Source organism: Salmo salar, chromosome ssa15, assembly GCF_905237065.1.
Source record: "Salmo salar chromosome ssa15, Ssal_v3.1, whole genome shotgun sequence".
NCBI lineage: Eukaryota > Metazoa > Chordata > Actinopteri > Salmoniformes > Salmonidae > Salmo > Salmo salar.
This window is the reverse complement of record NC_059456.1, coordinates 4720000-4733521: the sequence shown is the minus strand read 5'-3', so window position 1 is coordinate 4733521 and position 13522 is coordinate 4720000. Positions and strand designations below refer to the sequence as shown.

Below are 13522 nucleotides of genomic sequence, written 5' to 3'. Positions count from 1 at the left end.
TAATAATAGGCCAATAAAAATAAATAAATAATAAATAATTATAGTAAGCCCTAATAAAACCTCAACATGAGTAATAGGGCTGAAGTGTAGCTACAATCCATTGTTTGCGGACAATTTGGTAGAAAAAAACACAACCCTACTTTCAGAGTCAATCGGTTTAAAAGTCCTTAATAAATATTTTATGAACGGCTTCATGTTGTGCTCGCGCAAACTGAAACAACCGTATAATAATAACTACAACAACAGAAAAGGCGCTCTGGGAGGTTATGACAAGAGGCTGAAGCAGTAGCCTGTAAATCTCATCAAATGACAGTCGGCCAGTAAAGAGTTAAAGGGAGGAGACGGTGAGTGACACGCCTCATTGGGTAGATTATGTGCTGCAAACAAAAAGTGTGTGTGTGTGCCAGTCAGCTAGTGCATCGCGCCACTTCTGCACGCATCTCTTTCTCTTTCTCTCCCTGCTCACTCTCTCTCTCTCTCTCTCTCTCTCTCTCTCTCTCTCTGCCTCTCAGCAAAGGGCGATATCAGCCGCACCACTGTCACTTTCAAACGACCACACAGGGACATGTACTGACGCGGAGGACGCATCGAAACCTGCTCTCCAAGGCGGCATATTCATTCCAGCATCACTTTGGTGGATTATTATTTATTGTCCAAAAAAAAGGTACGTAGCCAGAGGCTGTATTTGTATGCGCTTAATAGAGGGTTTGTTTTGCAGCGACAGAAAGACAGGCAGGCACCGCCACAAAGCAGTAGCCAAGTCAGCATCCCATCAATGGAGCACGGTGTAGTGTCGGAGACAGAGCTCCGCAGATGTTGGGGCAAGCAGACAATCGGCAATTCAGCTCTTGCGTTGATTTAGGACCGTTTTTTAGACTGACAAGGCACCCGGATATAGGAATAAAACACGCTCTGAAATAGAAGGCAGAAGGTTGAATGGGTTGGCCTCATCCGTTTTATGGATGCGCATACATTCCGGGTGCTATTCTCTCTCATTTAGCTCAGATGCATATTCATTGGACCTTTTGTGTGGCTTTCCCTTGTGAGAGAGCGACATTTAAAGTCACAAAAGACTGGGTTATATAGGAGATGGAGCGAAAAATTGCTTTTCTGCAAGCGGTGATCTTTAGTTGAAGGTTTGCATTTTGTTCAAATTGTTTTTGATATAGAATCGACTAAATAGGAGAACAGGATCGTAGGATATAGCTCCAAACTATTTCCCCTCAACCGACGCAGCTGAAGAGAAAAGTTACTTTGGTTCGAGGACCGGTACGTTTCTTGAATGATAATGTTTCACTATAAAGCGTCATTGAAATAGGAGCATTTTGTTTGATATGCGTTGCAGACAGCTGTTCATTTTCTGCTTTTAGGCTCAGACACTGTGAGCAAATGAATGGAAAACAAATGATTCATCATCAGACAGCGGACAAGAGAGAAACACGTCTCGAGATATGGTGTCTTTTAGGCATGTTCAATGTATCAACACGTTTCAATATTTTAGAACATTTTTTGTCGTTATATATTTACATGACAAATGATCATTACATGACAAATATTATTAAGTAGGTATTAGTTCATAATCTCTTGAGATCTGGACGCATGGTTTGTGTTATAGTGTGAAGGGGCGTTAAGACAAGGTAGCACGATTTAGAAGAAAACAATTATAAAAACATTTGCATATGTGCATAAAATTAAGATAGGCCTAGCCTATAACATGACATTAAAATAACATGCACAAATAAAATGAATTTGATAATACAAAAGTTGAATCGTTATCGTTATTATTATTTACCAGATATTCATCTAGACACACACGGCTATTTTTTTGTTGTTGTTGCATTCATGCAAGTGTCTACCGGATGTGTTTACACCGGCCTATACGCATAATTGAATTGAACAAGTGGCAAAGCAAAGGTAGATCACAGCTGCATAATTCAGTGAGGCCAGAGAAACTGGTCACCCGTAAATACACTCTGCGTGCTGCCTTAATTACAGTCTCGAGAGGGAACGTGGTGGATTATGGTAATGAGGGGACATACGTTGGGAGCGCGTGTAGAAAGGTTGTCTGACATGAAACCGGTGACTTGGACAGTCCACTTCCAAATCCATTCGACATGCTCTTTCGATTTTATACGGACCTTACCGTTTCTCATTGCTCGTTTTTTTTCTTCTTCTTCATCTTCTACCAGAGGCTAAATTTAAATAATTAGGTTACACACTTAGAAATTAGGGTTTGAGATGAATGTACAGTCCAGTTTGCACATCCAGCATAGTAAAGCCTTTGTAATAATAGTAGTTATAATAATAATACGCCTAATTGAAGTAATACATCTCTACCAAATATAATTAATGTTAGACCTATAAACAATAATAATTTAGAGACACTGATAATATATTAGTATCAATGTCATTATTATCATTACATTGATATTGGGTTATTTTTGTATATTATCAAATCAAATCAAATCTTTATTGCTCACATACAGATAATTAGCAGGTGTTTTTGCGGGTGTAGCGAAATGCTTGTAATAATGTATTCATTGTATTAACCTTATTGTATTAATGTTCTGGTTGTTTATGTTTATCATAATTATAAAACATTATTTACACCATTGTTAATATCCGGTTTAGGACCGTGGATTCATTTTCTCCCAATTAACAGCTGTTTCATCAGCATCTGGGAATTTCAGCGGAAAATAGGCAACCAACCATGGTGCTCTTTGAAATTGATAGGCCACTCTCATCCTACAATAGACTTCAATTAATTAAAACGACCACAAAAAAATTCCCTTTCCTAGTCCAGCTCGACCATGACAGCTGACTACATGCATTTAGCCAACCCTCTCATGAAGTGCCAATTTGTTTGACCTCTTTATCATCTAGACATTTTTATATTGTATCTTTATTCATTCTATCTCTTTGTCTGTTCTGTTCGCAACCAACAGTCAACGATGGAGGAATCCAGCTCACAGAGGTTGGTTTGGGACGGCGACGCCAAAGCCGTGCAGCAGTGTCTAACGGATATATTCACCAGCGTCTACACCACATGTGACATTCCGGAAAATGCCATTTTCGGGCCTTGTGTTTTGAGCCACACGTCGTTGTATGACAGCATAGCCTTCGTGGCCCTCAAGTCAACGGACAAACGAACTGCACCTTACATATTCAGGGTAAGGAATGACAAATATTGTGATTTTTCTAGAATGATAATGATGATAATATTCTTTATTTAAGATGTTATTACGGTCTCCTTCTTCAGACTGAATTAAATTGTCTGCCGTGGTTGATTTTTATCATTATTGATCCCATTTCACAAAGAAGATAACACAATATGGTTTCACATTTCTGTTTCTCATGACGTCGGTGTGACACGGTATAATATATATATTCAAATCAAATCAAACTTTATTAGTCACATGCGCCGAATACAACAGGTGTAGTAGACCTTACAGTGACATGCTTACTTTACAAGCCCTTAACCAACAATGCAGTTTTAAGAAAATACAACAACAGCAAAAAGTAAGAGATAAAAGTAACAAATAATTAAAGAGCAGGTACAGAGTCAATGTGCGGTGGCACCGGTGTCGAGGTAATTGAGGTAATATTTACATGTAGGTAGAGTTATTAAAGTGACTATGCAGAGATAATAACAGAGAGTAGCAGCAGCGTAGAAGAGGATGCAATGCAAATAGTCTGGCTAGACATTTGATTAGAACCTATTTGAGGACTTATCTTACAAGATCGCATGTAGGTATAATGCATATTGATAGTTCCACAGCCAAAACACATGAAAAATAGCCTATTTAAAATAAAATAAAAATTGGACAGCCTATGCTTAACGGTTAGAATGAATACTGGCGCACGGATTTCTCGTTTGGGTCCAACTAACGGATTTGCCTCGCTCTCTGTCACGGTTTGACCGCGCAGGTGGACACGTCAGCAGCCAACAGCACGTCGGAGGGCTTGATGTGGCTGCGGCTCGTGCAGTCGGCGCGGGACCGGGACGAGCAGAACCTCGAGGCCTACGTGAAGAACGGTCAGCTGTTCTACCGGTCTCTCCGGAGGATCGAGAAGGACGAGGAGCTGTTAGTCTGGTACGGGAAAGACCTGATTGAGCTGCTGCTGCTCAGCGCGGGTAAAGCGCCGGTCAAGACCAAGGGTGAGTAGCAATTACAGCATGATCTGCTACTAGGCTTATTATTTCTATATAGACGTTTGCGTTGCACTTTTGCGGCATAATCCATCATTTAACAAAACTTGAGGAATACTGTTGATTTGAAGCTCAAGTTCAAGAGATTAATAACCCGCTGTTATTCTTTAATTAGGTCATATTGTACACGTCCTGTCACTTACACCCACAGTTTCATTTCCTTGTAGGGTCAATTAATTTGTTTAAAAAAAATACATGTAATAAATCTTCTGTAGGCCTATTTATTATTTATAATTTATAATAATCAGTAGCTTATAGTCCTAAAACAAAACATTACAGTGGTGTTTTTCAGGATGATATCCTACTACAGAGCTTCTTTCTGAATGATTGACATTATTTCTCTCCATTTTCAGGGCCAGCTCCCTATTCGTGTCCTGACTGCAACCAGCGCTTTCAGTTTGAGTTTCCTTTCCTCGCCCACCTGAGGTTCCGCTGCACCAAGAGACTACAGAGCATGGCAGCAGGCGATGTGGACGAGGAGGTCCACAGTAAGGAGCCAAGCACCGAGCGCCCTAACCCCAACCCAACAACTACCACACCCACCAGGGCAAGCCCTAAACTGGGCCGCTCGGAGGGGGACAACGCCAAACCCTCCACAGACTTCCATAACCTGGCCAGGGACCTAGAGAACAGCCGGACTAGCCCACCCAGCGACCGCGAGGCTGAGATACGCAGCGAGAGCTCTGGGAAGAGGAAGTTCTCAGAGGTAGAGGACAGGGATAGAGAGAGAGACAGGGATGGTAGCAGGGCCTCTCTGAGTCTGTCTCAGTCCCTCAAGTCTAAGGAGGAGCTGGCTAGCTCGGCACAGAACTACCGGGGAGCATACGGCCTGGAGGAGAACCGACGAGGGCCTACGTTCTCCCCACCAGGGTCAGGATCCACTGAGTCAGGTGGTGAGGGTAAACGCAGTGCCTTCACCGAGGTCAAGAAGTCTCCACAGAGCCTAAAGACGCACGGTAACAGCAGCACCAAAAACCTACAGAGCTCCAACGCCGAGAACAAGGACGGAGGTCGTCCCAGCCCCGGCAGCAACCCTCCCCAGGAGAAGCATCTCAACATCAGGCAGGTTCTATCGGAGACTCAGCCTGTCCAGTCACAGACCCGCATGGAGGCCTCTCCGCTAGGGAGCGCCTTCACCTCCGTAGCCCAGCATGGAGGGGGGAATAGTGGGGAGAGGAAAAGCGCATTCAGCCAACCCTCCCGCCACGCTACCTCCTCCTTCTCCCAGATCTCACCTCTGGTCATGACCACGCCCAAACTCCTGGACTGCCACCCGGCGGTGGGCGACACCATCTCCTCCTCTAGACTCTACCAGGCAGACCACCTGGCCGCCAAACTCCACGGTGCTGAGCTGAGCACCAACTGCCCCGTGCCGGGCGCCATGTCCAAGCAGAGCCCGTTCCTCTACGCAGCGGCTGCTGCCACAGCCTTCTGGCCTAAGAGCCAGGGCCCCATCCAGCTGCAGATGCCCTCAGCATTAACCTTACTCCCCCCCTCCTTCACCTCTCTGTGTCTGCCCGCCCAGAACTGGTGCGCCAAGTGCAACGCCTCCTTCAGGATGACCTCTGACCTGGTGTACCACATGAGGTCGCACCACAAGAAGGAGTTGGCCATGGAGCCGATGGTCAAGAGGAGGCGCGAGGAGAAACTCAAGTGTCCGATCTGTAACGAGTCGTTCAGGGAGAGGCACCACCTCTCGCGTCACATGACCTCCCACAACTGACCTTTAGATCAATAGCAAACCGTTTTCACACTGCTAGGCCAAGCTAAACTGAGCCAAGCTGAACTGAGCCAAGCTGAGCTGAGCTGGGTTACGGACTTGCATCAGATGAAGGAACCCTTTGCCGCAAAGGACACTGTGTAAAGAAAATACTGTAGCCGAGCCAGCACAGTATGGCTCGGTCATCCATGAAGTTACTGGGACAGAGCATAAAGGACAATGGGAAGATAATATACCCGAGCCAGGTCAGCACAGTACGGTTTGGGTCAGCACTATAGTGGGAAAAGGTTATCACATCATTGACCATGGGGAGGAACTTTTTACCTTCTGGTAAACAGACATTGAGTTACTGACTGGCTGGCTGGCTGACTGGCTGGCTGGCTGGCTGACTGCCTGGCTGACTGACTGGCTGCCTGACTGACTAGCTGACTGACTGGCTGACTGACTGACTGGCTGACTGGCTGACTGGCTGGCTGGCTGGCTGGCTGACTGGCTGGCTGGCTGGCTGACTGACTGGCTGGCTGACTGGCTGACTGACTGGCTGGCTGACTGGCTGACTGACTGGCTGACTGACTGACTGACTGACTGGCTGACTGACTGGCTGGCTGGCTGACTGGCTGACTGACTGACTGGCTGGCTGGCTGGCTGACTGGCTGACTGACTGACTGGCTGGCTGACTGGCTGACTGACTGACTGACTGGCTTGCTGGCTGGCTGACTGGCTGGCTGACTGACTGGCTGACTGGCTGGCTGACTGGCTGACTGACTGGCTGCCTGGCTGACTGGCTGGCTGACTGACTGGCTGACTGGCTGGATATACACCACTTAAGCAGAGCACTTGTTTCCACTTTCAACACAGACAGTTGTTCTTTTCCTTCAGTCTGTTTTTTGTTTCTTTTTCAAAATGTCATGTTTCTTTATTTGAGTGTATGCAAATGCATTTTTTGACTTTGAGAAAGGACTCTATTTATCTTATGAAGCACTTACAATTTGGGAAATAAGGGAAGATAAGAATATGTGTAATTTAAATGTACAGTAAGTTGTATTTTATATGATATAAATACATATATAGAAAATGATAATAAAAAATAGTTACATTACATGGTTTAGTATTCAATAACTTTTTTTTTCATGTTCACTTTAAAGGTTAAATATTATTGACACAAATGGGGATGTGACGTCAGACAGACTGACTATATTTCAGAGCGCATGTGTAATGACAGTCGATATAAATAAGATGAAGATTATACAGGTACAATGTAAATACATGTTTTTTTTTGTTTGTTTGAAATACAAAGTGTAATATTTTGTGTCAGTGGGGAATAGTTTCAGGGTTTTGTCCTTCACGCTGAAATTAGTGAAATGTACTACTTGATAGTTTATCTGAATCATGTTGAATGCTTTGACAATAAAATAGCTTTATTTTCATCTATGTGTGTGGAACCTTGTGTTTATACAAAATAACAACTTAAAGAAATTACATTTTTATTTTGTTATGCGCCGAATACAACAGGTGTAGACTTTACCGTGAAACGCTAACTTCATAGCCCCTTTCCCAACAATGCAGAGTTAAAAAGTAATAAAACTTTAGGACACAAAAAAGGAAATACAAACACAATAAAATAACAATAACGAGGCTATATACCAGGAGTACCGGTACGAAGTCAATGTGCGGGGGAATAAGGCAGTTGAGTTTCAGGTATGTATAGAATATTAATCAATATTATTTCTTATTATAAGGGTTTAAACTTCAGTGTGACAAAGGCATAACCACATAAACCCATAACCGATAAGTATGCAATTATGATTTGGTGTGAAAACTGGCCAAATTCGATCCCAAAATGTTAAAAATAAGATAATAAACATCTCAAACAATCGCTCACTGTTTACAAGAAAGGTTAACATGACAGACATGGGGCCGTTAACACGATGTGCTAGCTCATAAACAAATCTTGTAGCATGAAACACATTTTTTGTTAGTTTTTTTTTGGCAATTAAAATCATAAATAACCATGTTTTCATGGGTATAGGCCTAGCGCGTTATCAAGAAATACACCAGTATGTACGTAGTGACCTCTGTTTTGTGTTTCTATTCAGTATTCTGTCATCAAGAGGAGGATTAGAGATGACACGCCTGCATTGTCGAATTTCTCTGACCAAGCGAGACTAAAGATTGGCCTAGTAATATCACTACTTACTGTTATGAGTAATAATACTAATACGTATTATTATTATTATTACTATTAGTATTAGTATTAGTAGTGGTAATATTTCACCAAAAATAAAATAGTTTTCCTGTTTACTTGTAGATGCTGGTGTGATATCTGTTTTAATAACCGAAAATCATTACGGAAATGAGTGCGCTGCAACTCTACATGTTTTCACATACCGTTAGGCCTACAGAATTATTATATTTCGTGTAATAGCTTACAAATACTACAACATATCCGATCAAGTTAAATAAGGTGTTCAAGCGTTTTCCAAGACAGGTGATTAGATGGTCTCCAACGCCACTACCACATAATGAAATCAAATATCTTGGCATCGCATTCTAAAGGCTCTTTCCCTCTCAAACTCCTTCACATATTTATTCGCACGGCCAATAAAAGCTGTACTCTTTCTATGAAATAAAAGAAAATTCCCATTAACATTACGGTTGCATTCACCGTCTAATACGCCTGCCAATGACATATGTATTGTTATATCCACAGAATATCAGCAACCCTGCAAATATTTCGGATGAATAAAATCATTTCAATTTGATCAAATATAAATATAAATAAATAAACCACTACATGAGGAAGTTTTTCTTCGTAACCCAGTAGTCCTATACCTTCCCTTTCCCGTAAGCCAATAAAAGTCCTACTGGCTACATCTCATTATGTGGATATAATTAATCCGTTGCATTAGAATCAAATCTATAATTCTATGTGAAGTCACAAGTCCTGGTGTTTTAGGGGTGACTATTGATTTACAGTGAAATGAAGTTCCCTTTACAGTATGTGGATAGCTAGAACACATGCACGCTATTCACACTATTCACACTACGATCATGAACAAATGTAAAACAAAGGCCACAAAGGCTAATAAATGTAGCCCAGGTCTACCCTTTATTGAAGTTCATAAAATATTTAAATAGAATTGTTTGGATACATTAATTTGCATTGTGCAGAAATGTAGGCCTATCTATCGTTTACAGTTGCGGGGAAGAGAATGACGCACCATGAGAAACACTGAACTATACGCTGAAACGTTAAAATATAGCTCAACAGTGACATCAAGCGGATATAATGTGAACTACAACCAAGTATGCATCAGCAGAAGTCAAACCACAGAGCCCTCAAACGCTGTAGTGTAGACAGATGAATTCACCATTTCATCTAGCAGTCACTCACAGAATCAGGTGGACATAACATAGTCCTCAACACACATCAACAAATAACTCTCCAGCTGAATAAATACACATTATGGATACCAATCAATCATATGTCATTGTGGTAGACCCAGGTAACATTTTGTGCAGCTCTCTGCATGGAGCGTATGCACACTCCACTGTAGGGTACTTTTATGGTCCTTCCACCAATTCGGTGCTTTTTGAAAAGTGTAACTTGGTAATAAATTTTTTTTATGAATCATTCTTTTAATTTCACCTCATTTTCATATTATGTCATAAAGTGCACATGTTTTGTGGGCTCACGAGTGGCGCAGCGGTCTAAGGCACTATCCCCATGCCTCCCTCTCCCTCATGCCTCCCTCTCCCTCATGCCTCCTCTCCTCCATACCTCCCTCTCCCCATGTCTCCCTCTCCCCATGCCGCCTCTCCCTCATGCCTCTTCTCCTCCATACCCCCTCTCCCCATGTCTCCCTCTCCCCATGTCTCCCTCTCCCCATGCCTCCTCTCCCCATGCCTCCCTCTCCCTCATGCCTCCTCTCCTCCATACCCCCCTCTCCCCATGTCTCCCTCTCCCCATGCCTCCCTCTCCCCCAAGCCCTCCTCTCCCCCTTACCGCCCTCTCACCCATTTCTTCCTCTCCCCATGCCTCCCTCTCCCTCTCCTCCATACCTCCCTCTCCCCATGCCTCCCTCTCCCCATGCCTCCCTCATGCCTCCTCTCCTCCATACCCCCCCTCTCCCCATGTCTCCCTCTCCCCATGCCTCCCTCTCCCCCAAGCCCTCCTCTCCCCCTTACCGCCCTCTCACCCATTTCTCCCTCTCCCCATGCCTCCCTCTCCCCATGCCTCCCTCTCCTCCATGCCTTCCTCTCCTCCATGCCTCCCTCTCCCCATGCCTCCCTCTCCTCCATGCCTTCCTCTCCTCCATGCCTCCCTCTCCCCATGCCTCCCTCTCCTCCATACCTCCCTCTCCCCCAAGCCCTCCTCTCCCCCTTACCGCCCTCTCACCCATTTCTTCCTCTCCCATGCCTCCCTCTCCCTCTCCTCCATACCTCCCTCTCCTCCATACCTCCCTCTCCCCATGCCTGCCTCTCCTCCATGCCTCCCTCTCCCCATGCCTCCCTCATGCCTCCTCTCCTCCATACCCCCCCTCTCCCCATGTCTCCCAAGCCCTCCTCTCCCCCTTACCGCCCTCTCACCCATTTCTCCCTCTCCCCATGCCTCCCTCTCCCCATGCCTCCCTCTCCTCCATGCCTTCCTCTCCTCCATGCCTCCCTCTCCCCATGCCTCCCTCTCCTCCATACCTCCCTCTCCCCATGCCTCCCTCTCCCCATGCCTCCCTCTCCCCATGCCTCCCTCTCCTCCATACCTCCCTCTCCCCATGCCTCCCTCTCCCCATGCCTCCCTCTCCTCCATACCTCCCTCTCCCCATGCCTCCCTCTCCCCCATGCCTCCCTCTCCCCATGCCTCCCTCTCCTCCATACCTCCCTCTCCCTCATGTCTCCCTCTCCCCATGCCTCCTCTCACCATGCCCCCTCTCCTCCATGCCTCCTCTCCCCATGCCTCCTCTCTCTATACCTCCCTCTCCCCATGCCTCCTCTCCCCATTCCTCCTCTCCCCATGCCTCCCTCTCCCTCTCCTCCATGCCTCCTCTCCCCATGCCTCCTCTCACCATACCTCCCTCTCCCCATGCCTCCCTCTCCCTCATGCCTCCCTCTCCCTCTCCTCCATGCCTCCTCTCCCCATGTTTCCCTATCCCCCATGCCTCACTCTCTCCATGCCTCCCTCTCCCCATGCCTCACTCTCTCCATGCCTCCCTCTCCCCATGCCTCACTCTCCCCATACCTCCTCTCTCCCATGTGGCTCAGTTGGTAGAGCGTGTTTGCAACGCCAGGGTTGTGGGTTCGATTCCCACGGGGGACCAGTACGGGGAAAAAAATGTATGAAATGTATGCATTCACTACTGTAAATCGCTCTGGATTATGTTGGAGTGGCTTCCATAATATAGCAGGGGGTGTAAAGCCATAGCACATACATTTTTCCAGCAGCAGACTATGATCGATAATGTCAAAATCCGCGCTGAAGTCTAACAAAACAGCCCCACATTCATTTTATCATCAATTTCTCATTGCTAATCATCAGTCATTTGTGTAAGTGCTGTGCTTGTTGAATGTCCTTCCCTATAAGCGTGCTGAAAGTCTGTTGTCAATTTGTTTACTGTAAAATAGCATTGTATCTGGTCAAACACAATTTTTTCCAGAAGTTTACTATGGGTTGGTAACAGGCTGATTGGTCGACTGTTTGAGCCAGTAAAGGGGGCTTTACTATTCTTGGTTTGTGGAATTATTTTAGCTTCCCCCCGGGCCTGAGGGCACACACTTTCTGGTAGGCTTAAATTGAAGATGTGGTAAATAGGAGTGATAATATCGTCCGCTATTATCCTCAGTAATTTTCCATCCAAGTTGTCAGACCCCGGTGGCTTGTCATTGTTGATAGACAACAATAATGTTTTCACCTCTTCCACACTTTACATTACGGAATTCAAAATTACAGTGCTTGTCTTTCATAATTTGATCAGTTATACTTGGATGTGCAGTGTCAATGCTTGTTGCTGGCATGTAATGCCTAAATTTGCTAATCTTGACAATGAAAAATGAATTCAAGTAATTGTCAGCGTCGGTGGGTTTTGTGATAAATGAGCCATCTGATTCAATGAATGATGGAGCTGAGTTTGCCTTTTTGCCCAAAATGTATTTTAAGGAGCTCCAAAGCTTTTTACTATCATTCTTTATGTCATTTATCGTTCTTTCATAGTTTAGTTTCTTCTTCTTTTTATTCAGTTTAGTCACATGATTTCTCAATTTGCAGTACGTTTGCCAATCGGTTGTGCAGCCAGATTTATTTGCCATTCCTATTGCTTCATCTCTCTCAACCATACAATTGTTCAATTCGTCATCAATCCACAGGGATTTAACAGTTTCTACAGTCATTTCATTAATGGGTTTATGCTTATTAGTAACTGGAATAAGCAATTTCATAAATGTGTCAAGTGCAGCATCTGGTTGCTCCTCATTACACACCACAGACCAGCAAATATTATTTACATCATCAACATATGAATCACTACAAAACTTATTGTATGTCCTCTTATACACTATATTAGTCTCAGCCTTTGGAACTTTGGTTTTCCTAGATATGGCTACTATATTGTGATCACTACATCCTATGGATCTGGATACTGCTTTAAAGCAAATATCTGCAGCATTAGTAAAGATGTGATGAATACATGTTGATGATTTCATTCCTGTGCTGTTTGTAACTACCCTGGTAGGTTGACTGACAACCTGAACCAGGTTGCAGGCACTGGTTACAGTTTGAAGCTTTTTCCTGAGTGGGCAGCTTGATGAGAGCCAGTCAGTATTTAAATCAGAAATCAGAAACCCAGAAAATATACCTCTCTGTTGATATCACATACATTATCAAGCATTTCAAACATATTATCCAGATACTAACTGTTAACACTTGGTGGTCTATAGCAGCTTCCCACTAGAATGGGCTTTAGTTGAGGCAGATGAACCTGTAGCCAGATTACTTCAACAGTATTTAACATGAGATCCTCTCTAAGCTTTACAGGAATATGAGTCTGTCTGTCTGTCTGTCTGTCTGTCTGTCTGTCTGTCTGTCTGTCTGTCTGTCTGTCTGTCTGTCTGTCTGTCTGTCTGTCTGTCTGTCTGTCTGTCTGTCTGTCTGTCTGTCTGTCTGTCTGTCTGTCTAATGTTTTAGCTGACCGTTAAACCTAATAGAAAATTATGACCTAACTTTACGGTGTGTGTAACACCTGCACAGAACAAACAACTAAGAATCTGATTGATAAATCTAAGTGGACTCATTGTATGGAGTCTAATCGAATAAACAACTTAGAATAAATCACTTTTAACACGTAGTCTTGCCAGATCAAAACAGCTGGACATTTACAGGCATTGCATAGTGGCACAAACCTTAGATGAGCTAGCTAACAAGGCTGTGAAAGAAAACCTTGGTTCAGAAGTATCCATTTCAAACAGCCCTCCCTCTCCTAGACTCTCCTAGGCTCTCCTAGGCTCTCCTAGCCTCCACTAGCCTCTCCTAGTCTCTCCTAGCCTCTCCTAGTCTCTCCTAGCCTCTCCTAGCCTCCACTAGTGCCCCCAGCCTCCACTAGCCT

General features: G+C 44.3%; 1 protein-coding gene across 1 annotated transcript; it reads left to right on the top strand.

Annotated features, from left to right (window-relative positions):
* The first annotated feature begins 412 nt into the window (after positions 1-412).
* LOC106570891 (PR domain zinc finger protein 8) lies at positions 413-6375 on the top strand. The gene is made up of 4 exons (XM_014143457.2): positions 413-664; positions 2946-3170; positions 3928-4159; positions 4564-6375. The coding sequence occupies exons 2-4, from the start codon at positions 2952-2954 to the stop codon at positions 5931-5933; spliced, it is 1821 nt and encodes a 606-aa protein (XP_013998932.1). The 5' UTR covers positions 413-664; positions 2946-2951; the 3' UTR covers positions 5934-6375.
* The last annotated feature ends 7147 nt before the right edge of the window (positions 6376-13522 follow it).